This window comes from Emydura macquarii, unplaced genomic scaffold, assembly GCF_026122565.2.
Source record: "Emydura macquarii macquarii isolate MOO-44397 ecotype Brisbane River unplaced genomic scaffold, CSIRO-AGI_Emac_v2 contig_3345, whole genome shotgun sequence".
NCBI classification, from domain to species: Eukaryota; Metazoa; Chordata; order Testudines; family Chelidae; genus Emydura; species Emydura macquarii.
In genome coordinates, this window is record NW_027133482.1 from 5675166 (window position 1) to 5698973 (window position 23808).

Below are 23808 nucleotides of genomic sequence, written 5' to 3' on the forward strand. Positions count from 1 at the left end.
CTCCTGGGCATGGCGGGCTGGAGCCACAAACGCCAGACTCTGAACATGCCCCCGTTCGGTGGTGCTCAGAGCTGGAGCTTTGGTTCGACCCGTGATCACGCCACACTCCGATCCGGGGCTGGGTTCTGATTTCCAGCTGGGGGGCAGCTGAGTCTGGGGGCCGGGGCTTGTTACCACCCTCTCTGCCTTACAAAGTGTGAGGAGTAAAAACCTTCGCATGATCGTGGCATAGAATCATAGAATCATAGAATATTAGAGTTGAAAGGGACCTCAGGAGGTCATCTAGTCCAACCCCCTGCTCAAAGCAGGACTAACCTCTGCTATATCATCCCAACCAGGGCTTTGTCAAGCCGCAGCTTAAAAACCTCTAAAGATGGAGATTCCACCACCTCCCTAGGTAACCCATTCCAGTGCTTCACCACCCTCCTAGTAAAAAACTTTTTCCTAATGTCCAACCTAGACCTCCCTCCCTGCAACTTGAGACCGTTGCTCCTTGTTCTGTCATCTGCCACCACCGAGAACAGCCTAGCCCCATCCTCCCTAGAACCCCCTTTCAGGTAGTTAAAGGCCGCTATCAAATCCCCCCTCACTCTTCTCTTTTGCAGACTAAACAAGCCCAGTTCCCTCAGCCTCTCCTCATAAGTCCTGTGCTCCAGCCCCCTAATCATTTTTGTTGCCCTCCGCTGGACTCTCTCCAACTTGTCCACATCCTTTTTGTATTGGGGGGCCCAAAACTGGACACAATATTCTAAATGCGGCCTCACCAATGCCGAATAGAGGGGAATAATCACTTCCCGTGACCTGCTAGCAATGCCCCTCCTAATGCAGCCCAATATGCCATTGGCCTTCTTGACAACCAGGGCACACTGCTGACTCATATCCAGCTTTTTATCCACTGTTACCCCCAGGTCCTTTTCTGCAGAGCTGCTGCCCAGCTCGTCGGTCCCCAGTCTATAGCTGTGCATGGGATTCTTTCTTCCTAAGTGGAGGACTCTGCACTTTTCTTTGTTGAACCTCATTAGATTTCTTTTGGCCCAATACTCCAGTTTGTTTAGGTCACTCTGTATCCTATCCCTACCTTGCAGGGTATCTACCACTCCCCCCAGCTTAGTGTCGTCCGCAAACTTGCTGAGGGTGCAATCTACCCCATCCTCCAGATCATTAATAAAGATGTTGAACAAAACCGGCCCCAGGACCGACCCCTGGGGAACTCCGCTTGTGACCGGTTGCCAGCTAGACATGGAGCCATTGATCACTACTCGTTGAGCCCTATGCTCTAGCCAGTTCACTATCCATTTTATAGTCCATTCATCCAACCCATACTTCTTTAACTTGCTGATAAGAATACTGTGAGAAACCGTATCAAAAGCTTTGCTAAAGTCAAGGTATATCACATCCACCGCCTTCCCCACATCCACAGAACCAGTCACCTCATCATAGAAAGCAATCAGGTTGGTCAGGCATGACTTTCCCTTGGTGAATCCGTGTTGACTGTTCCTGATCACCTTCCTCTCTTCCAAGTGCCTTAAAATGGATTCCTTAAGGACCTGCTCCATGATCTTTCCAGGGATTGAGGTGAGGCTGACCGGTCTGTAGTTCCCCGGATCCTCTTTTCTCCCTTTTTTGAAGATGGGCACTATATTTGCTTTTTTCCAGTCGTCAGGGACCTCCCCCTGTTGCCACGAGCTTTCAAAGATAATAGCCAATGGCTCTGAAATCACCTCAGCCAACTCCCTCAGCACCCTCGGGTGCATTGCATCCGGCCCCATGGACTTGTGAATGTCCAATCCTTCTAAATAGTCTTGAACCTGTTCCTTCAGCACTGCGGGATGTTTGCCTCCTTCCCATTCTGTGCCACCCAGTACAGCAGTCTGGGAGCTGATCTTGTCTGTGAAGACAGAGGCAAAAAAGGCATTGAGTACCTCAGCTTTCTCCACATCCTCCGTCACTAGGTCACCTCCCTCTTTCTTTAAGGGGCCTACACTTTCCCGAATCTTCCTCTTGTTGGCAACATGCCTGTAGAAACCCTTTTTGTTCCCCTTCACGTCCCTTGCTAGCTGCAACTCCAATTGTGCTTTGGCCTTCCTCATTTCATTCCTGCACGTTCGAGCAGTGTTTATATAATCCTCCCTAGTCATCTGACCAAGCTTCCACTTCTTGTAAGCTTCTTTTTTGCGTTTAAGTTCGCCAAGGACATCTTTGTTAAGCCAAGCTGGACGCCTACCATATTTGCTATTCTTTCTGCACATCGGGATGGTTTGCTCTTGTGCCCTCAATAAGGTTTCTTTAAAATACAGCCAGCTCTCTTGGGTTCCTTTCCCCCTCATATTAGCCTCCCAGGGAATCCTGCCCATCAGTTCCCTGAGGGAATCAAAGTCCGCTTTTCTGAAGTCCATGGTCCGTATCCTGCTGTTCCCCTTTCTTCCTTTCATCAGGATCCTGAACTCGACCATCTCATGGTCACTGCTGCCTAGGTTGCCACCCACTTCTACTTCCCTTACCAAATCTTCCCTGTTTGTGAGCAGCAGGTCAAGAAAAGCACGGCCCCTAGTTGGTTGCTCCAGCACTTGCACCAGGAAATTGTCAGCGACACTCTCCAAAAACTTCCTGGATTGTTTGTGCTCTGCTGTATTGCTCTTCCAGCAGATGTCAGGGTGATTGAAGTCTCCCATGAGAATCAGGCCCTGTGAACTGGAAACTTTCCCCAGTTGAGTAAAGAAAGCCTCATCTACCTCATCCTCCTGGTCTGGTGGTCTGTAACAGACACCCACCACGACATCACGCTTATTGTTCTTGCTTCTAAGCTTAACCCAGAGACACTCAACTGACTTATCTCCAGTTTCATACTGGAGCTCAGAGCAGTCATAGTGCTCTCTTACATACAGTGCAACTCCTCCCCCTTTCGCCCCTGCCTGTCCTTCCTGAACAGTTTATACCCATCCATGACAGCGCTCCAATCGTGAGAGTTATTCCACCAAGTCTCAGTTATTCCAATCATGTCGTAGTTTCTTGACTGTGCCAGGACTTCCAGTTCCTCTTGCTTGTTTCCCAGGCTTCTTGCATTTGTGTACAGGCACTTGAGATAAGTAGCCGACTGGCCTACTTTCACAGTATGAATCGGGAGGCCTCCCCTGCTGCCCCCTCCTCCTTCTGCTTCCTTGTGGTGTCCCTCTTCCCCACTAACCTTCGGGCTTAGGTCCCCGTCCCCCGTCAAAACTAGTTTAAAGCCCTCCTCACTAGGTTAGCTAGCCTGTCTGCGAAGATACTCTTCCCTGTCTTCGTTAGATGAATCCCGTCTCTTCCTAGTAGTCCTTCTTCCTGAAACAACATCCCATGATCGAAGAATCCAAAGCCCTCTCTTCGACACCACCTGCGTAACCACGCATTTACTTCCACAATGCGACGGTCCCTACCTGGGCCTTTTCCCTGAACAGGGAGGATGGATGAGAACACCACTTGCGCTTCAAACTCCTTTATCTCTTTTCCCAGAGCCACATAGTCTGCAGTGATCCGCTCAAGATCATTCTTGGCAGTGTCATTGGTGCCCACGTGGAGAAGCAGGAAGGGGTAGCGGTCTGAGGACTTGATAAGTTTTGGCAGTCTCTCCGTCACATCCCGAATCCTAGCTCCAGGCAAGCAGCACACTTCTCTAGTTTCCTGCACCTCTGCGGGGCCTTCTCACCGAGAGAACACCTGGCCTTTGGGGGCCTCGCCGGGTTTGACAACGTGAACTGAGACGCCCCCCCGCGCACCTTTCACGTCCCTTTAGAATGAACCAAAGGGCCAATGGCTGGCTGTCCCCTTGTCAGGGGGTCAGGGAAAGCCCTGAAAGCAGGGGGGGGGATGTGAGGAGGAGGAGGAGGAGGAGGAGGAGTGGGTTAACCCTTTCCCTGCCAGCTTAGCTACCCACTCCATCACAGTCTCCCAGCTCCTTCTCTTGGAGGGGCCTATTCTACGATCTCATGGGTAAGGAGTTCTCCTCTGCTCTTCTGAAAGTGAAAGATTCTGCGACCGACAGGGCTGGCGACTGAAGGTCCCCGTCACTGTGCAGAGCAGGCCCGGCCAAGGGGCCGGGGCAGGCCAGAGTGGGCTCCCAGCACGCTGCCCGGCAAAGATGCCTCACCTCAGAGCGACAGGTGTGCCCCATCTCCGTGCCCCAGCCCATCCTTGGCCTTCTCCGCCAAGGCTGCCAACCAGTGCCAACCAGAGCAAGGCAGCTTTAATAGGCAGACACCTGGTCCAATAGAAGCTGGCATGAGACCTGTCAAACTCATCACAGCCGGTGAAAAGGGACCTTGGCCACTTGTTCATATCCAGCATGTAAGTGGGTGAAACAGGCTTATGCCGGGTGTCAGGAATCAGCGGCTGTGTGGGAAGAGGCGGCAGGCCGGCGCTGACGCCCGGCAGCAGTTCAGCGGCTGCTCAAAACATTTGCCCATGGCTGCGCTAACATGGCTTGTTCCCAGCCCTGCTCCTGCCTTGGATCCAGCCGTGCCCCATGCCAGGTAACCCAGCTCTGACCAGGCTCCAATTCCTGACCTCGGACTTCGGCTCTGGCCTCCGATTCCTGGCTTCCGACTCTTTCCCTGACTTGCACTAGGCACAACCACCCATGCCCTGGTCCTGTGACACAGGCTGTGCTGTGGCAGGAGGGCCTGGACTAATGGGTAACACCTGGGCCAGGATGTCTCGGAAGTGATTGTCCCAGCCAGCACAGAGCGGCCCAAAGGAAGTTCAGTTTTGCCTCTCAAGCTCGCTCAGCCGGTGCTTAGCGAATGTGTTTTTCTAAGGCCTTGGCTGAACGGCCGATTCCAGAGCAATGAGGAGTAAAGGGACCTCGTCCCAAGACATGGGTGGCCATAGGTAGGACTCCTGAGAACTGCTGAGAGAACACGCCAGGCCAGCGAGAAAAGAGCCTTTCTGGGGCGGAAGCAAAGTGGCGGGTCTCTCAGCGGGAGGACGACTCGGTGCTCGGCGTGGGGGGGGGCCGCGTTAGAGGCAGCCTAGCCGTGCGACAGTCCCAACGGGAGCCCTCACGCCCTCAGCCTAATTGCCTGCAGGCAGCACCATGCGGCGAAGGAGTCCCCCCGGCGGGAGCGCGTGGCCCGGCTGTGGCCAGCAGCGCTGTGTGTGTGGCCGGAGTTGCTGGCCCCAGCGCTCGTCTGGTGGGGCACCCTGTGCGTTTCCTGAATGGCCATCAGCAGCGGTTTGGAGGGGTGCGTAGGTGTGAAACGGGAGGCTGTGCACAGAAACGTGTGTGTCTTTTAGACAGCGAGAGAGGATCCAAGGAAAGCACATTCGGGAGCCTGCAATCTGGCTCTCCCGGCCTTCTCGCGTAATGAGGCATGTTTCCCTGCTCGGCGTGAGGCGGAGGGAGACGGAGTTGCCGTGGCAAACCCCGGAGAGGCGCTCTGCAGGTCTAGGAGGCCTCCCCGACGCGGCGGCTTCACTGGGCTAAGCGGCTGGAGCAGGAGGCGAAAGCCAGGGCGGGCAGGGCCCCAGCTGCACGGCTGCCCTGGAGAAAGCAGAGCCCTGTGGGCTGCAGGCTGGGGTCTGTCTGACGGCGCCTGTGCGCCGCGCCCATCACCCTTCGACTAGTGTGCTAACGCGGGCTCTTCAGGCAGCCAGCCGCACCCCCGACAAGCAGAGTGCAGGCCCAGCTGGCTGGGGAAGGAGCCTACATCAAAATCCCGAGCCTGGTCTCTTTTGGTTTCTATCAGTCACGGTCGATGGCCTGCCGACGCCCCCCCCGCTCCATCCTGAGATCTGCCTGGAACTCATGGGATTGGCAGGCTATGGGGACAGAGCCCCCCACACACACCCTCACCCAACGAAGGGATTAGCTGTGGGAGCCCCTCCCTGCCTTTGCTCCCTGCCTTTGCTCCCTGCCTCCTGACTTCAGTGGGACATTTGTCTGGCTGGAACGTCAGGGATAGGATCACTGCCCAAAGCAGAGAGCAACGCCCAAGGCCAATGAGCTCAATGCACAGTTCCCATTAACTCCCAAGCCCTCTATTAACTGAGAGCGCAGCATCGCTTCCAGCTGGCCGGGTAACCTATGGACAACTGAAGCAGACGGGAGCGGTAGGAAGGAGGTCACCCGCCCAGCCGACGGACCCTCTATCATCACTCACAGGGCTTGTTCCCCCGACACAGCTCAGCTGGGCTCCATGCTAAGACGCTAGTCCACTCATCACGCCGCTGCCTGTTAACACCATCAGTGTCTGGATGGAAGGGGAATTCTTTTCCCCCTTTTCTCCCAGAGATGGAGCTGCCGTGAAGCTGCAGGAAACGGCACGGCTGGTTTGTCAAAGCACAAAACATGCGTTCGCTGGCCAAGATGGAGGGAAGGCAGCTTGTTTCTTGAGCTCCTCTGCAGACGGTGCAATTAACGGGCTTCCTGAAAGCCGGCTTGCCAGCCCTGGAGACCTCTCGCCTCAGTGCAGGGTGTGTTTTCCTCACTGCCCCAGCCACTGCGGCTCAACCACATGCCCTGCCAGGAGAAGGCAGCTATGTGGCCCACTCAACAGGTGTGCTTTGGGCTAAGTCAGCCAGTTCTTGCCAGCTGCAGCAGAGGGTTTTGGAGGCAGAAGCGTGGCCGTTAGGAAATGGAGTGAGGCCACCCAATAGCTACTTCTGGCTTTTGGGCATCATCAAGTGGGCAGAGATTAGAACCGGTGATCCGGAGGGGAACAGCCCCAGGACCGAGCTGCTCACAGCAGGCACTCAGCACCCCGGAGGGCTGGAATTTCCCGCAGGGGAGACAGCTGCCAGTTGCAACTGAATTCCAGCAGTCACTGGGAACCAAACTCCGTTAGTCCCCTTTGAGTGTCCCAGTCCCAGCGTTTAATGTGGTTTTAATGGTGAGGCTGATGATTATTCAGCTCACCAAGGCAGACATGGTGGTCACAAGCCAAAGTGACGCACAGTGAGACTCCGCTGGTCGGCATGTGAGCTAGAGTAGGGAAGACTGCGGCCCAGAAACCCCAGAGTATCATTCACACATTCTTGTATCAAAGACAAATTCTTTCTGGTCATGTTTGGTATTATCTTCCTGTTGGAAAACAACCCTTCTAAAGAGTTCAGTAAATTAGCGCCGGGCGCTGGCTTGTTTCGCTCCACTTTGCACTTCAGTGCTCGCTGGGCTCTGGTTTCCCTGCCACAACATGAGGCTCCATAATTTGCCGGTCTTGGGTGAGCTACGCCACAACCACGGAATTGCCCGAAGGCCTGGCACGAAGGACGCAGCAGGTAACGGGAATTAGTTGGAACAGACTGAAACGTCTGCAGGAGGCACCATGACCAAGGCGCCTGCCCAGTTCCGTCCCTGGCAGACAGCCAGGGTAAGACCAAAGTTAGCAGACGCATCTCCACTGCTGGTCCAGCAGCCAGGGCCGATTGGCTCCCAAGGGCTTTGGATCATCCGAGTGGCTAGGGCTCTGCGCTGCCCTTTAGAGGCACTAAGTTCAGTTCCCCTTCCTGGCTTCCTCCTCCGACTGTATTTTTGCCTCTCATTTTACAGCAGCGACCCCTCTGACTAGGTTAAGAAACCACCGAAACCAGAGATGGAAAAGACCTACAAAGTCATCCAGCCCAGCCAACGGCGGATGGTTTTTACTGTGCATTTACTAATGTTCTTGTCCAGGGTGGTTTAAAAAATGAAGCTTCCACCATTTCTCTTGGGGAGACTGTTCCACAGCCTACAGCATCTCAGCGGCTTCAGAATCTTCCTGATATTCCCCCTAAGCTTTCTTTTTCTTCGTTTAATTTTACCCCATTACTCTTACTCATTCCTTACTGTATCATGCTAAATCCCTCTTTCTACCTGCGGTCTACTGCCTTCAAACATGTGCAGACTTGTCTCCTCATGCTGGCACAGAAAAGCTACAGCAGGAATTCTGTCTGGTTGATTTTGGTCCAAAATCTGATCTCCCTTGAGTACAGTTGCCTGCAGTTAGCTATTTGCTGTCGGAGGCAAAATACTGCATCCCTGCTTCATGATGGGGATACTGCATCCTCTTAGCATAACATCATCTGTATTCTTCCCCAGAGATAGCTGCATTTGAGTGGCAGGGGAATGACACCTAAAGCACCCAGGGGCTCTGAGCTTTCTGGAGGGAAGACACTACATAAATACAAGGTAATTCTGTGGCACAGAGCATCCTGGAAAACATATCAGTCGCTCAGGAATGAGACCCAGTGAGTGAGGAGTGCTGGAAAAGGCATGAATCTGCAAAACCATAAAGTATGGCAAGATCGTTTATAAAGCAATCTGCAAAAGAACCAAGTAACCACAGAAAATGTGGCCACTAACCCCAAACTATGAGGGCATAAAGGCAAACCAGAATGACCTACTGCAGATGGGAATGCAGAGAGCTGAGCCCAAAGGCTCTGAGGGTTTGCTTTACGCTATTAGACCTGTCTGTCAGCCAGACGCATAGCTGGGGTGCAATTCACCTGCTGGGCTCTTCGCAGCATACGCAGAACAGCTCAGGTCTTCTCACCATCAGGTGTGTCCCAGCACAAACATGCATAACCCGCCCAGCAAGAAAAGGAGCTGGTGCTTGAAGAGAAGGAGTCGTCTCCCCTGCTGCAAACAGGAGCTCCGGAGGACCTATGCTGCTTAGATCAGGATGGAGTCTAGGGGGCAACCCTGGAACGGCTTACGTAGGGACGTGACAATCGTCCAGCTCTTTGAGTCTGTCAGTCAAGACTGGATGTCTTTCCTAGAGAAATGCTCTGGCTCAGCCAGAAGGGAGGCCTTGATGCAGGAGTCATGGGAGGAGGTTCTCACCTGAGGCCGAATTTTAAGACGTTCCGACCACCCACCGTTCTAAGTGCGGTCAATGGGAGCTGCAGGGGCTCGCTAGCTTGGAGACTCAGACCCCACCTGCCTCCAGCTGGGCACCTAATTACTGAGCCATTCAAGGGCAGGGGGTGCTTTGGAAAAGCCGGGCCTGCTTGATGTGGGCTGAGCAGCACCGGCAGTGGTTGGTGGTTGTCTCTAGGACACAGAGCAGCCAGCTCTATTGATTCCCCCGCGCCCAGCGCAGCAGCAGGCATGTAGGCAGGCCCATTGGATCTGCAGGCAAATGAATCTGAAGTCAGGACGTTAGTGCGGCCGGTCAAGCCCTTGTAAAACCGCAGCGCTCAGGCAGGGAGGGTTGCTGGTGATTGGAATCAGACGGAGAGAAACGCTGCCAACGTCCTCATGTCCAGAGTCTGCAAACTCCGCCCCCGCCGGGGGAAGGGGAAACGGGAAAAGGTCGATTAGGGGGCAGCAAAGCGAAGATACAATGGTGCGCGTGCACGCACACGCACCCCAACTCACAGTTACAATGGTGTGTGTGCACGCACACACACACACCCCAACTCACAATTACAATGGTGCTCGTGCACGCACACACACACACCCCAACTCACAGTTACAATGATGTGCATACATGCATTTACACACACACACACACACACACACACACACTGCACTCACAGTTAGAATGGAGTGTGCGCACACATCCCACCTCACAGATACAATGGCATGTGCACTCCTCCAACTCACAGTTACAGTGGTGCACACACACAGAGTAGTTACAATGGCTGCACACACACACGCGCACACACATTCCAATGCACAATTACAATGGCAGCGCACGCACACCCAGCGCACACACACACACACACACACACTCCAACTGCAGCACAGGTACCACTACAGGCACAGTAACACTGGTGCGCACACACACTTCCAACACTCAGTGACCGTGGCAGGAGGTGAAAGCAAGAAGAAATGATCAAACCAAGCCGTTCAGCCAACCCAAACCGGTTGTGTTTGTTCGTTTCTCGGATCCCAAACGTTCTCAAGACTTGGATTTTTCCTCCCTGTTACGGGGTCTGTTTACCCCTTGCTGGCCAAAGGGTTCACGAAGCAACTAGCCGCCCGCTCCGTGAGGGCCGGCTGGCAGACCCCCAGCTCCTGTGGGGGATAAAGGGGCTGCAGCGCCGGAGAGCGGGGCAGCTACCAGAAGTGGGAGGATTGCAAAGGAGGATCCTTCCAGCAGACTGGGGAGAAGCTGCCAGACAAACCAATCCACCAAGGAGGGAGAAGCTGGGGAAGACAACAGAGGTAGGAAGTAGCTCAGCGAACAGTTAAGGACAGGGGAGGGCTGGTTCTGGATGTCCCAAACAAGGACCTTCAGCTCGAAGCCAATGGAGAGGGAGTTTGGGGCTCCCCTTGCCAGAGAAGGAGCTGCTACACCCATGAGAACTAGGGCTGATTCGCCCTCCTGAAACCACAGATCTTCTGCTTCCCCCTTATCCCAAAGGGGACCGAGACCACTGAGGACCCGGCCCGGAGGGGGTCACTCCATGACAAGGACTCGGCGAATGCAGAATAGTGCGGGATGAAGCAAGGCTGGTGCTGTTGCAAGGAGGCGCTAACAGATACAGACCCCCAGGTTCGACTCCCAAGTTGTGGATGGGAAAAGGTTTGGAAATCAGGAATGATCTCCCAGGATGGGGAAGCCGTTTCCCCACCAGCCCTACTTGAAAATGGGCTGAAGCTCAACCAAAAATGTGGCACCCTGCCCCTGCCCACCAAACCTAAACTGGACCCAAATTCTGCAGCTTGGGTCAATCGCTAAGGAAACCCTGCCCAAAACAAGAAGAAAGGGATGTCCGGATCGACAGCCCCATTGTGCTGGAGGGGAGACTGAGGCACAGAGAGGGAAAAGGACCTGGCCAGTGTCACAAAGCAAGTTAGTGGCAGAGCATGATGGCACGGCCACACGCCCCCCTGCTTTGCTGCACGTGTGCGTTTGTGACACCTCTGCTCTCTACGGGATGGAATTGGAGCTGCTCAAGTGCCAGGGGTTCTGGCACCCCCTAGTGAACCCAGCTGACAACAGGATACAAGCCAGGAAATTAGGGCACCAGCATGAATGTTTTACCCCTCATCGTTGTCTGGAATAATAATGCAACACTTTATGGCACTTGTCCAACAGCAGATAACAAAGTAATCCTCACAAATTCCCCTGTGAGGTATCACTATCCCTATTCTCCAGGTGGAGAAACTGATACTCAGAGGGATTAAGGGAGTGGCCCAAAGTGGCAGAGAGTGAGCAATGGTCCAAGGAACAGACTCCAGAAGTCCTGACTCCGGAGCCTGCATTCACAGTTTGCTTCTCTTCAGGGCATGCAAGAGTTAAGATTAGCCTACGGAAAAACCTGGAGCACTTGCAGGGTCAACGTGAATATCAAAAACCTGACATGACTGAATTCCATGTAGTAAGTTGTTTAAAACTTACCACTGAGTTCAACTCTCAGACAAAAGGAAGGACAAAATGTAGCATGAAGAATTAAAATCCAAAGGGGGGGAACCTTATAATAGAGGCTTTGTGCTGCAGTGGTTGTTTTCCATTTAGCTAGTGGAAAAGCCAAACGATTATGAAATTCAATGTATTAAGAAAACCAGCATATTAGTAAAACAAATAACGAAAGGCCTCGCCAGCAGATAACAAGGCTGTTAGCAAGCTGGAGCCCTGGAGGTGGGACTCACAGCTCTCCAAAACAGACTGTGCAAACTGTGACGGCTCTTTTCAGGGGGATGTGGCTCTGAGCACAGGGGGATGGTTCCGATATTACAGTGGTTTCTTGCTGTTCCCAATCAAGGAAAGAAAATGGAGATAAATCAAACCAAAGGAGCAGTCCCAAAAGCGAGCGACTGACCGCTGAGTTGCTGTATCTCTGGCACCCAAACTGGCATAAGCGAGGGTTTAAGCAGAGCACACAAGCCCCTCCTCTTCCAAAAGGTTTCCACCAGGAGAAAGAGAAAATGCCTGTGGGTTCGCAGGCCAGAGCCCCTAACTAGAGGACAGCCAGTCTCTTCTTCTATAGGCCTTTGTCTGCATTAGAGACTAGGCCCACCCCACCACCGCCACCCATCTCTGGGGCAGTTCAGATTTGGATCCAAGTGTCCAGGCTGACCCCTGCATTAATGATAGGGGCCGAGACGCACCCCAAGATCTGAGCACCAAAGCAGGTTGGAGCCACACTTCAGGATTCGGGAGAATCACTGCGTTTCCTTGTTGATTTTGGCGAGATTCTACGGTAGGTTCAACTGGTCGAGTGGGATCCCTGCCCTGGCTGATGGCCAGATCCACTGCTGGGACTTGAACTGGGAGCCTTCCAGTCCTGAAGCTGCAGCTCTGTTAGGAAAGCCGCTCCCAAGCCAAGGTGATAGGAGCTGGACTGCCTCTGTCCCAGCGGGAGAGTTCTTTAGCTCCCCTTTTCACCCCTACGTACAGGTGTGCTGAGCAAACAACACAGTCCCCCCGCAGCTGGAAGCCAGACTCCCTGGGCTAAAGCCACCTCTGGTGTAACTCAACGGAGAGACACCAAGGGTGGATCTGACCCGCTTGGTTGTTCGTCGGGCCTATCGCAGCATCGCAGCCATGAACCGAGAAGCACGTGTTCCCGCGACACCAGGAGGAGTCAAAAGGAGAGTGGCACCTTGGCGGAGCCAGTTGGAGCTGGGGTGGTAGAGACAGAGCCAACCCTACACCTAGCAGCTGCCTTTAATCTAGCAGCCCCAGGCAGCCCAAGATCCCGCAGCTGGGAAGCTGAAATATTCATATTGGAAATAAGGTACATGTTTTTTACCGGGGAGAGTGATTAACCATAGGAACAGCTCGCCGAAGGCCAGGGTGGATTCTACATCACTTAGAGTCTATAGATGTTCTTCTGAAATCTCAGCTCTCGCTCAGTTACGGGCTCCACGCAGGAAGCACTGAGAGAAATTCCCTGGCCCGTGTTTCGCCGAGGCTCAGACGGGAGGATCCGAATGGTCCCGTCTGGCCCCACAATCTATTCTACAAAATAATTCAGATCGGAATTTCCCGGCTCAAGCCCGTTTCTACCCACAGCCGTCAGATACCCCAGGACTCAGCAACAAAAAGCAGCAGGTACCTACCAAAGCGCCCTCCAGGGCGAAGACGGCGGCTGCTCCGGTGCGCTCCAGCGGCTCCATGCGGCGTCTCCAGCGACGGCGGCGGAAGGTGTCTGTCTTGCGGTAGGACAGGTGGAACCTCCAGCCAAAGAGAGAGGCGTATTCCCAGCCCTCGCCTTCCAACTCCTCCTGCTTGTGCTGTGTGGGGCAGAGGGTAGGGGAATCACAGCGCTGCAAGGAAGGAGTCTCTGCGGGGGGCAGAGCCATTTCCTAGCCCCCTTCTGGTTAACGCTGATGCTAGGAACTGGACTGACCTCTGGAAAGCGATGGCCTCTAAGTGTCCACAGAGCAGGCCCAGGACAGGGCAAGCTTCCCCCAAACTGTCACTGAGCCGCCCCACCCCCAGACCCATTATCACTGGTAGGAAGAATGGGTACCCCGTTGGTCCAGTTGCTTTGGCATCAATCAGGAACTGGACTGAGACACACACCCCCAAATTAATCTAACCTACGGCACTGCAAAGCCATCCAGAGTGCAGCCTTTCCTCCACTACCAGATCCTTTGCACCCCCAAATAGGGATCACTCACTCACTACTAATGTGCAGCCACCTCTGCGGTGGAACTAGTTTAGTTAGGCCCAGATCCTCAGAGGTATTTAGGAGCCTAACTCACTTGGATTTAAATAGCAGCTAGGTGCCTAAATACCTTTGGGAAGTTGGGTCTTAGCCTGTAAGCTCTGTATGGCAAGAGCCACCTGTTCATTATGTGTGCGTACAGCACCTAGCGTAACCACAAGACAAATAATAAATACCAACAGTAACACCACTCGTAGGAGCAGTGGGGAAGAGATAAAGAAGACCCCCTGCACTCAACACTGCAGGGGAACTGAGCGAGGCAGAAAGTAAGTGTCCCCCATTCTAACCCAGCCAGGCTGCCAAAGTCAGCTAAGCCCCCGAATCCTGCTGCAGACCGGCCTCATCCGACACACAGCACCCGCACAGCTGTGACTCCAGGGGAAGGGCGCCGCCTGCTGAGTCACCCGCAGGCGCAGCACCCTGTTTTCCTTGGCGGTCTCCCTTCCCTGGTCTGGACTAGCCCAAAGCCGTGAAGCCTGAGAGAGCCGGGGTAGTTGTAGGCTGAGGCACTGTGACGACAGACCTCGCTGCTGTCAAGGGAAAAAGCGGCAGGTCAGCTTCCTAGGGGGTTCTCTCTTCGCTGCCAGCACTCCCTGAGTTTCTCTGCCTGCATCTGATACTTAAAATCTTGACAGAACGTTTCCTCCCCTCCTGCCCTATGTACGCTGGTGAGCAGGGAGCTCCTGAGGGGTTTACTGGCTGGCAAACACTGTCTATACTTTCTCCCCGCACCCTCTGCACTGGGTTTGCCCTGAAATAAAAAGCAGGACAGAACTGGTCATGGGATCTGGAGGCTGGGCCTGTAAGATAAGTCAGGCACTTCAGTCCCCTGCCCAGCGAGACAGAGATCTTTGGAGGATCGACTGGACCTGGGATTACAGCTAAGGTGCGGGTGGAGGGAAGCTCTGCTTGGCTTCTGCCTGGCTCGTGGATAAAGAGAAGACATCGGCATCCACTGTGGTATTATTACTCGTGTGTGCCGGTGTGATGGGACAACCCAGCTGAGATCAGCGCCCCATTGTTCTGGGAGCTGTACAAACACATGGCAAGAGACAGTCCCTGCCCCACAGAGCTTACAATCTAAACAGACAAAGGCAGGATTCCTGTCCCATTTGACAGAGGGGGAACAGGAGGGACAGAGAGCCTTGCCGAAGATCCCCCAGGAGGCGTGGGACAGAGCTGGGACCTTTCACCAGTGCTGCGTTCTCTTCATCAAACAAGACTAGAAAGGCAGGTTCTGGCTGGCATCACTTCGGTGCCCTGACTTGTAAGGATTTCAAAGGCTGTGGTGCCATGTGGAGCATCCCATCGCGGCCTCTAGAAAGCCACGGGGGCCCGAGCGCCCACCGTGAAGTGGTTTGGCAGTGGGGTCTCCCTGCATTTTCTTGGGAAAGAGAAAAATCCTGTGGGAATTTGACCGTAACAAACTCCCGAGGTCACACCACAGACCTTTAAACTGCATCCCTAGGCCAAGGGCGACACCTAGCGGGGAGTGAAGACAGAGCGGGATTCAGGGAGCGTTTCACAAAATTAGTTGGGGAGGCGGAAACCCAGCCCTGGGCAGAACTGCCTGGGCCCCGCATGGTCAGTGGGGCCGATCTCTGGCCAGGAACCTGCAGGCTAAATAAGTCATTGCCCAGTCGGGGCTCCAGTGACGTCTAAGTCCTTGTGCTGGCCCCTCTGCCCGGGGGTGGAGCTCACTCTGACCGAATAGCCTGCTGTGTACATTTCACCCAAGCCAGGAACACTGGGGCTGGCATGACGGGCAGGGAGGTCCCAGGCGTGAGAAGGAATCGGGTGCTGGTGGAAGGGGCCAGCACTGAACGAGGTCCTGTGCTCCTCCACATCGCCTACGCTCACTCCCTGCCCTCACCTGCCGGGAATCAGAGGTGAGGTCGCCCTCCATGCCTCAGTCAGCCCGTGGCTTCTCTTCCGCGCCTGCCGGCAAAGGTTCCCCTGTGTTCCCCGCTGGGGTTCCCTTCCCCGCTGGGAATTGAGCCATGACGCTCAGCCACTCCCGACCTGTGACGGGTTTGAAGCCGCAGCCTCGAGGGGCAGGGCTCCCTCCTCTGGGATTGCCATACCTTTTTCAGAGCCTCCATCTGTTTAAGGTCCCTCCGGCGGAGCCGCACCCACCGCCGGCGCCGGCTAGTGTGGTACATCTTCTCTGCCGGCACCCAGGCCTTGGGCTTGCGGTCTGGTGGGATAGTGATCCCGTATTCCCAACCTCGGAGTAAAGGAGATACCAGGGTAAACACGGGGCTGGAGCAGCTACCTTTGCAACTCAGCGCTAAGTCATTGCAGGCACTTTCTAAATCAACCTCAGTGGAGGTTTTCTTAAATAACAAAGTTCATTTTCCAGAACCTGCCTGCAACAGGCTTTTAAAGTGTGTGTCGCTTCCCCCTCGAGTGGCTGGTCCACCCAGAGAATAGCAGCCTACTACTGCTGCCAGATGACAGAGCTGCCCCTTTAGCTCAGGGCCCTTTCTCCGTCGTTGGTCTAGCATGAACAGAGTGATAAAAACGCCTTTGCCCTGCCAGCACTAGCGCCTCCCTCACGGCCCACGTCGATGGAGCGATCCTCGTGCTAGACCAGTGGGGGTGAGAACTCCCAGCACAGACACGGCCACGGACGGGTCAGCTCCCACGGAAGGCAACGGAAGGACTGCTGTGGGGCACCGGAGTAGACCCACGTAGAGAGCAAGGGAATGTTTTGTCGCTCTCAGGACAAAGGGGGACAGGGAGTGGGGAAGCTGGGTGCAGGGCTCCTCCCTGCCACGGTGGGCAGAGTAGAGTGTGATGGGGAGGGAGTGAAATAGAAGCAAGGTGCTGACATACCTCTCTCATCAACAGCTCGGTTGAGATCCGTGTCCCATTCCACATCTTCCCACTTCCATCCTGGAGGACACTCGATCTCCTCCTTCGGAAGCACTTTCTCCCCGTTCTGGAAGACACAGGGAGCTTTGATTGAGCAACACTCGGCCTAGGCCTGGCTCCTCCACGCTGACTTCCCAGATGGGCAGGGCTGGGCCCAGCACTTCTCAGGGTCAGGTCCCCTCGGACCAAGCCTGAGAGTGGAAGACAGGACGTATGTTCTGTCTTGTATCAGTTCTGCTGTTAGCCTGTAAGCTCTCTGGAGCCCAAAGCACCTGTGTAGCCCCAGGCTCCGTTCTGATGCTTTCCACATAGGATCGAAAGATGGAGATGCTGCAGTAGCTCCATTGTTTGGGTTGTGCTGAGAGTCCAGCAGGGATTTGCTTGCAGAGGGCCCTCCCCAAACTGACAGCACTTGGCCATACCGGGCAGAATGGATTCCCTGAGAATTCGCGAGGGGATCGGCTGCTCAGTGGATGACCTGCAGCCAATGACCATTGGCCCCTTTGTGAAATGCTTTCATTGAGTCTAAACTTTTTTGCTGATCCCTCTGAGCAAACAAATTCCTGACATCTGAGACAGGAAAGCCGACTCATTTGTAGGTGACTCCAAAATCTAGGACACAGGCTACTATTTCACTCCATTAATGTGGACATGGTTTGACTGACACTATTAATAAATAACGATACTGATAATACCCAGCGCTTTTCACCAACAGAGCGTGAACCACTCTACAAAGGAGGCCAGTATCATCATTCCAGATGGGGAAACTGAGGCACAGAGCAGGAACGTGGCTTCCCCTAAGGTCAGCCAGCTGGCCAGTGGCAGAGCTGGGAATAGAGTGAGCCAGGCCGATCAGGGGTTGCCATTTAACGGAATACAGCAATCTTCAGTGGGGGAAGCTCTCACCACATCCGTGTAGGTCTCGGTCATGTGGATCCACTGACCACCAGGAAGCCGGGCCTGATTCTCAAACACTTCCTCTACAAAGCTCATGTGACCAGCATCAGTGTCGTAAAGCAACCTGCAGCCAGTGAGCATGGGAGGGAAAGAAAAGTGACTGAGACCTTCTGCACGTTATCTCCCCGAACACTCATCCTTTCAGCCCACTGCTGCCTCCTAGATCCTAACCTGTTACCCACAGAATGGAAAACGCTCATGGCGGCTGATGAGCAGGTGCCTAGAAAATACGGCTGGATTGTGAACTACTCCAGTTATAGGCTCTTCCAAAGCAGACATGAGCCTGAACTGCAGGATCCCCACTGCTGCTTTAGCCAGGGACCACTATTCCAGCTGGCCTCGCTTCTGGTGCAAATGTGTGTTGCAGTGTACCATTCCACAGCTGCCCTGTTCCAGCCCAGAGACGGCTGCATTTCTGTGCTGAGTGAAATGATATCTCCTTATACAGGTCCACTGTCTCCTGGCAGTTCAAGAGCTATGGGAGGCCTGAAACTCCACGGATCTTGGTTCCATTGTCTGGGGGGCCTGGGAGATGGAAAGGCGGTGCAGAGGGATCTCCCAGCCCGGTGCAATGCACAGCTGAGCATTTCAGTGGCTCTGTCTCTGAGAGTATAGGTGGAGTTCATAGATTCACAGATTCCAAGGCCAGAAGGGACCACTGTGATCATCCAGTCTGACCTCAAGACACGGGCTAGGTGGGTCAGGATCAAAGGCCACTGCTTATCCTCTGGAGCTATCCAACTGCAGACCAGGGGGATGGACAAAGCAGTGGGTGGCAGTACCAGGCCTGTGGATGTGTGCAGTGAGCGGATCCAGTGGCCACAAAGCCAGCCCGTGGCTCTCTTGCAGCTCTTCGGCTGCCGAAATTCCCCACCGCCTGCCTCCAGGTCCAGCCCCTCCAATCCCCACAGGTAGGTCCCACACCCAAATTCTGTTACTTAGGCTCTGCACTGGGGGCCAGCCGCTTGTTAGATTGCAAGCTCTTTGCAGCAGAGACCATCTTTTTTGTCTATGTTTGTAGCACAACAGGGGCCTGGCCGATGCCTGGGGTCCGCTGGATGCTACTGCAATACAAATCATTTTCATGTAATAGTTTAGGAAGGGCACAGAGTTCTCAGCAGCTGTCAGGGGAAGAGCTGGGCCCTGGACTCACATCCCAGATGGTTTGCTATCGGGTCGCTACATATGGGCCTTTAGATGAAACATCTTGCAATTGACAAATGCTATTTAAACAGGGAGCTCCCGGCCCCCTTGCTGAGGGGCAGGTTCTTAGATTCCAAGGCCAGAAGCGACAATTGGGAACATCTGGTCTGACCTTCTGTGTAACACAGGCCAGAGAACTGCCCCAAATAATTCCTAGAGCAGAGCGTTTAGCTAAACGTCCCATCTGGATTTAAAAATCCTCAGTGATGGAGAATAGGTAAATTGGTAAACGGTTCCAACGTTCCAATGGTCAATTACCTTCACTGTTAAAATATGCACCTTATTTCTGAATTTGTCTCGCTTCATCTTGCAGACACTGGATCTCGTTAGACCTCGGTCTGTTAGACTGACAAACCCATTATCAAATATCTGTTCCCCATGCAAGTACTTATAAAGAGTGATAAAAGTCAGCCCATAACTTCTCTTTGTTAAGTTAAGCATGTTGAATGCCTCGAGTCTGCTGCTATAAGACAGGTTTTCTAACCCTTTAATCATTCTCATGGCTCATCTCTGAATCCTCTTTAGTTCACCAACATCCTTCTTGAGTTGTGGGCACCAGAACTGGACACCGTGAGATAACATTGAGCGATCTACTCACGTCTTCTCCGGGCTGATGAACCAGTCGCCGGCCCACGTCCAGCCAACGGAGGGACGGAAGCTGTCCTTGGGCAGTTTGATCTTGCCGGTCACATCGCTGTATTTGGGGTAGGTCAAGCCAGTCGTCCCCCAGTTCCCAACCAGCGCCAGTTTGGTCTGGTTCTCATACTTAGACAGCAAAACCAGAGAGACACTTTCAGAATAACAGTTGGGTTGACGCACACAGCAAGATCATGGGAAGAGACCCTCAGAGACCAGCTAATTTGGAGTCAATTCAGTACACAGGAAAGTGCCTTCTGCAATGGAGCACTCCATCACAGAGGCAGTTTGAGGGATACCCTCAAAGGAGTGGCCTGAGAACCCTACTCCATGAAGACCACCAAAGAGCACGGCCATGATCTCCAATGGCTGTTGGTACGAGCTAGATCTGAGTCAGTGACCCAGAGGTGAAGGGCCCTGTGGTCCGATCCCAACCCCCTGCTCCAGTCCCCCAGCTCAGGGTCTGCTTGGAATGCCCCTGCTTACGGCTGAACCAGGGCTGTCCTTCCTTCCACAAACAACTGCTCCAGCAGACCCTCCAGCTGGCAGCAGAGCCCTGAATTCACTACCTTCTCTTACCCGTCACATCAGCACCCCTGGAGAGGCCCTTAAAGGGAAGAAGGGGGAGCACTCGAGGATCCGAAACTCAGTGTGAACTCACGGTTTCTGCAAAGACGGAGAGCTTCCCTTCCGCGTACTTGTTAAACTCCTTCTCATCCACGGCCAGCCCAAACCAGAGCTGAACCCGGACCTGGGCTGGGATCTTGGGGCCCATTGCCTCTTCCTGTGGGTACTGCCAAAGAAAGGGAACCCAATGAATATCCGCAGGGCAGCGATTGCCAGTGGAGGACTAATGCCTGTCCAGTAAGGAGGAGGGAAGGTGGAAGCAGAGCCCTAACCACTCCTGGGTGCCCAATGACATGGAAAGGAGCGTACCATGTGCCCTAGAGTGGCTACCCTGCCTTGGCACACCTAGAACCTGCTCCGGAACAAAAGAACCCCTCGCTGCCCCTGACACACAGGGCCTGTGGCAGATCCAGTCTCCAGGCAGCTTAACGAGCACAGCTGGCGAATAGTCGGTTGCCTGATTGGCTCCGCCACCTGATCATTCGGAAGAGGCAACAAACCGGCTCTTAAGCCCAGCGGCAGCAGCTCAGTGGCTGCTCAAAGCAGTCGCCCCCGGCTGCGATAGCTCCTGCCCCTGCCTCACCCCGGGTAACCCAGTCCTGAGCCTCGGCTCTGATTCCCGACTTGGGCACCTGTTGCTGGCTATCGATTCCCGCTCTAACCACTGGACACCACTGCCCACGTCCCGGTCTCTGCCAGGCCTTGCGGGCACAACCAGGTCCCTGCTCTCCAGACAGCAGAGACAGCCTGCTCTTGGAACAGAGGCTGGCGCTCCCTCGGTCCTTTAGTTAGGGTCCTGTCCACACAGGGCAGGGGGCTGCATACACGGGTGGGGAGCCGCAGGCCTGCGCCCCAAAGAGCTTACAGTCTACAGGTGAAGGGGGCATGGAAAGGGAAACTGAGGCAGGGAAAGGGGTGGGGGAGAGTGAGACTGGGCAACTGAAGGGCGACCATGCTGGGTGAACGAAGGGGAGTCCAAGAGCCAGTGGCAATGCAGCAAACGCTGAGTGACAGGATGATTTTGCACCAGCGCCCACTTGCATAATGAGCATATGGGATGGGTCCCAGTGCCCCACCTGTGCCCCCTGCTCCCGCCTGCATGCCCTGGATCAGGTCTGTGCCAAATACCAGCCTACCAGCCAGCAGGGCTCTGGAGCAGCCCTGGTTCCATACCCGCTCAGAGCACGCCCACATGAATGAGAAGCAGCAGGCCCAGGCTGCACCAGCCAAAGTGCGAGTCTGACACGCCGGCACAGCTGCCTGAGGAGGCCATGAGCCTCCGCCAATGGGCGTGGTGCCCCGTGCAACATCCCCAACCTGCGAAGGGGACTGAAGGACACAAGGGGGCCAGAAGCACCCCACCGTGCTGGACCAGCTAACACTGCCTTGGCTAACGAGGCAGCCCAGGCTCATGTGCTGAGATCAGACTCTGTCCAGTGATGCTGGCGTAAATCCAGAGTGGCCCCCACTGGGCTCAGTGACACCTCCAGAGTGACAGCTAAGTAAATGAGAGCAGAACCTGGTCCCTTCGCTTTAAAAAGCTGCTAAGCTGTATAATTAACTGCATAGGTTGGCCGCTCTCAGGGGTAACTGGATCTGCTCTGTGCTCTTTATATAGCCATGGAGATGCACAACATCACCACTCAGCACCTGCATAGCATCTGTCAGAATCAAACCGCTTCACAAGCACTAACTGTAACACACTGGCCAACTACACCTGTGTGCCCTGCTGCTAGAGGGTGACAGCCTACTACTGCAGCCAGATAGTGGAGTTCCCCCATTAGCAAGAGTGGTGGAGGCCTGTGCTAGTGATCAAGGGGTCAAACCCTGATGAAGAATAGCGCTTTGCGAGGGGAGGAGTTGTCACTCTAGACCGGTGGGAAACGGTTTTCCTATCCCACGAAAATTTTGGGGGATTTCAAAATCTTGCTTGTTTTGCACCAGGATGAAACCAAGACCTTTTGAGTGTTCTGGTGAAAAGCCTGAGAGAGACACACCCACTGCAGAACAGCCCGTACCAAGGTCCTCGCTGTGAATCAGGCAAAGCAGGGACTTGAAACGAGGTATCACACGTGTGCCCTACCCACCAGACTACGACTGTACTGGAGTGCAAAGTGCTCTCTCTCGCTTTCTCTGACCCTTTCCTGCAAAAAACCTTTGGTCAATCGAGATTTTTTCCAGCAAAACCCCATTTTGAAAAACTCCCGACCAGATCTAGCTGTTCCACATCATTCCTCATAACGCCTCTGTGAGCTAGACAGAGAGGGGAAACTGAGGCAAAGCACAGTAACTGACTCACCCAAGGTCCCGCAACAAGCCAGGAACAGAACCCAGGTGTCCTGGCTTGCAGTTAAACCACAAGACAGCAGTCGTGTGGGCTACTGACATATTTTCACCCAGCACGGAGCAGGGGAGAGGACGCGACTCTCTGCAGAGCGGTTGGTGCTGTTTATTTACTGGTTAGACGACCTTCAAGAGTAAGACACTGAAAGTGGCCAAGATACTTGAACAAAAATAGAAAAACAAACAGTGAAATGTCTCATTCGGTTTCTTCGCTCTCTCTCTCTTGCCCTTTTTTTTTTTTTTTTTTTAAAGTGATGCTAGTTTTCCACCCATAGCTGAAGTTGAGAACAAACAATATATTTTGGTTCTTCCTTTCCTGCCAGCTGGTTTTTTAGAGCCCGCTCAGCAGTGATTTCTGCAGCTCCCAAATGCGGAGGACTGGAAAGAAGACGTTTCATTCGAGAGATGAGAAGCTGTCTATGAGCCTGGCCAGAGGTCCTGCCTTCAGTTCATTTGGGTAGCTGGGGGTCAGGAATTTAAAACCCCCCGCAGCCAAATTCTGTCCTCGTTTACAGCTGGGAAACCCTGCTGAATGCAAAGGGGTGGTGAAACAATCCAAAATACTGGCCAGTAGAGGAGATCAGACCCAGAATCTTCTGTGCTAAAAAGCACAGGCTTCTAGCACTAGAGCGATAAGAACAGCTAACTGGAAGCAGTAGTAGGCTTTTATCCCTTATGTGAGCCAGCAGCTACAGAGGGACCTAACCCACGCTGAACCAGTAGGTTAACCTTGAACAGAAGTAACCCAGGACCATTTGTGAACGAAACACTGGTCAAGTGAGGATGGGCCCCTGGGTATGTCTACACTGCAAAAAAAAAAAAAAAAAAAAAAAAAAAACCCACGGCAGCGAGTCTCAGAGCCCAGGTCTCCTGACTCAGGCTCACGGGGCTCAAAATAGCAGCCCAGACCCATGGGCTGGAGTCCAGGTCCTGAGACCCAGCCCCCTCCGCAGGTTTCAGAACCTGGACCCAAACAATCACACGGCTAGTTTTAGCCTGACAGTGCGAGCCCCGCAAGCCCAAGTCAGCTGAGCTGGGCTCTGAGGGGGCTCCGCCATGGGGCTGGGTTTATTGCGGAGTAGACATACCGCAGGAGGAAGGAAAGACAGGTTCAATTCCTGCCTCTGCCACAGACTCCAGCTGTGACCTAGGGAAAGTTACTTAACCTCTCTGTGCCCCAGCTCTTCTGTCGGAGGGGAAGAATTGTATTTCCCTGTATCCCAGCGGCATTGTGGGATGCCACAGCGACGGGGAAGACAGATGGTCAGCTGGAGAATGACTGTTCTTTGGCCTAGCTGTTTGATCACCTCCGTAGACTTTAAAGCCAGAAGGGACCATCGTGATCAACTAGTCCGACCTGCTGCACGTCGCAGGCCTCCCACTCGCCCACCCGCTCCTGTAACAGACCCATAGCCTCTGGCTGAGCCCCTGACGTCCTCAGACCATGATTTAAAGACTTCAAGTGACAGAGAACCCACCCTGGACCCTGGTTCAAACCAGCAAGTGACGTCAAACTACGTCTGGCTCTCCATGTCCAGTAGGAGTCGCAGTACCACCCAAAGTAACTGTGGCTGACTCTACCGCAGG

The 23808-nt window shown here is 54.0% G+C and overlaps 1 protein-coding gene across 3 annotated transcripts in view; it reads right to left on the reverse strand.

Annotated features, from left to right (window-relative positions):
- The window catches only part of DYSF (dysferlin), a 273511-nt gene that overhangs the window by 121234 nt on the left and 128469 nt on the right, over positions 1-23808 (reverse strand). For all 3 annotated transcript variants that reach the window (XM_067533631.1, XM_067533629.1, XM_067533632.1), the window contains 6 exons: positions 19913-20044; positions 19214-19380; positions 17362-17476; positions 16417-16522; positions 15663-15805; positions 12968-13141 (listed from right to left, as the gene is read on the reverse strand). In XM_067533631.1, coding sequence (XP_067389732.1) covers positions 12968-13141; positions 15663-15805; positions 16417-16522; positions 17362-17476; positions 19214-19380; positions 19913-20044 — 837 coding nt within the window. The remainder of the gene's footprint in view (positions 1-12967; positions 13142-15662; positions 15806-16416; positions 16523-17361; positions 17477-19213; positions 19381-19912; positions 20045-23808) is intronic.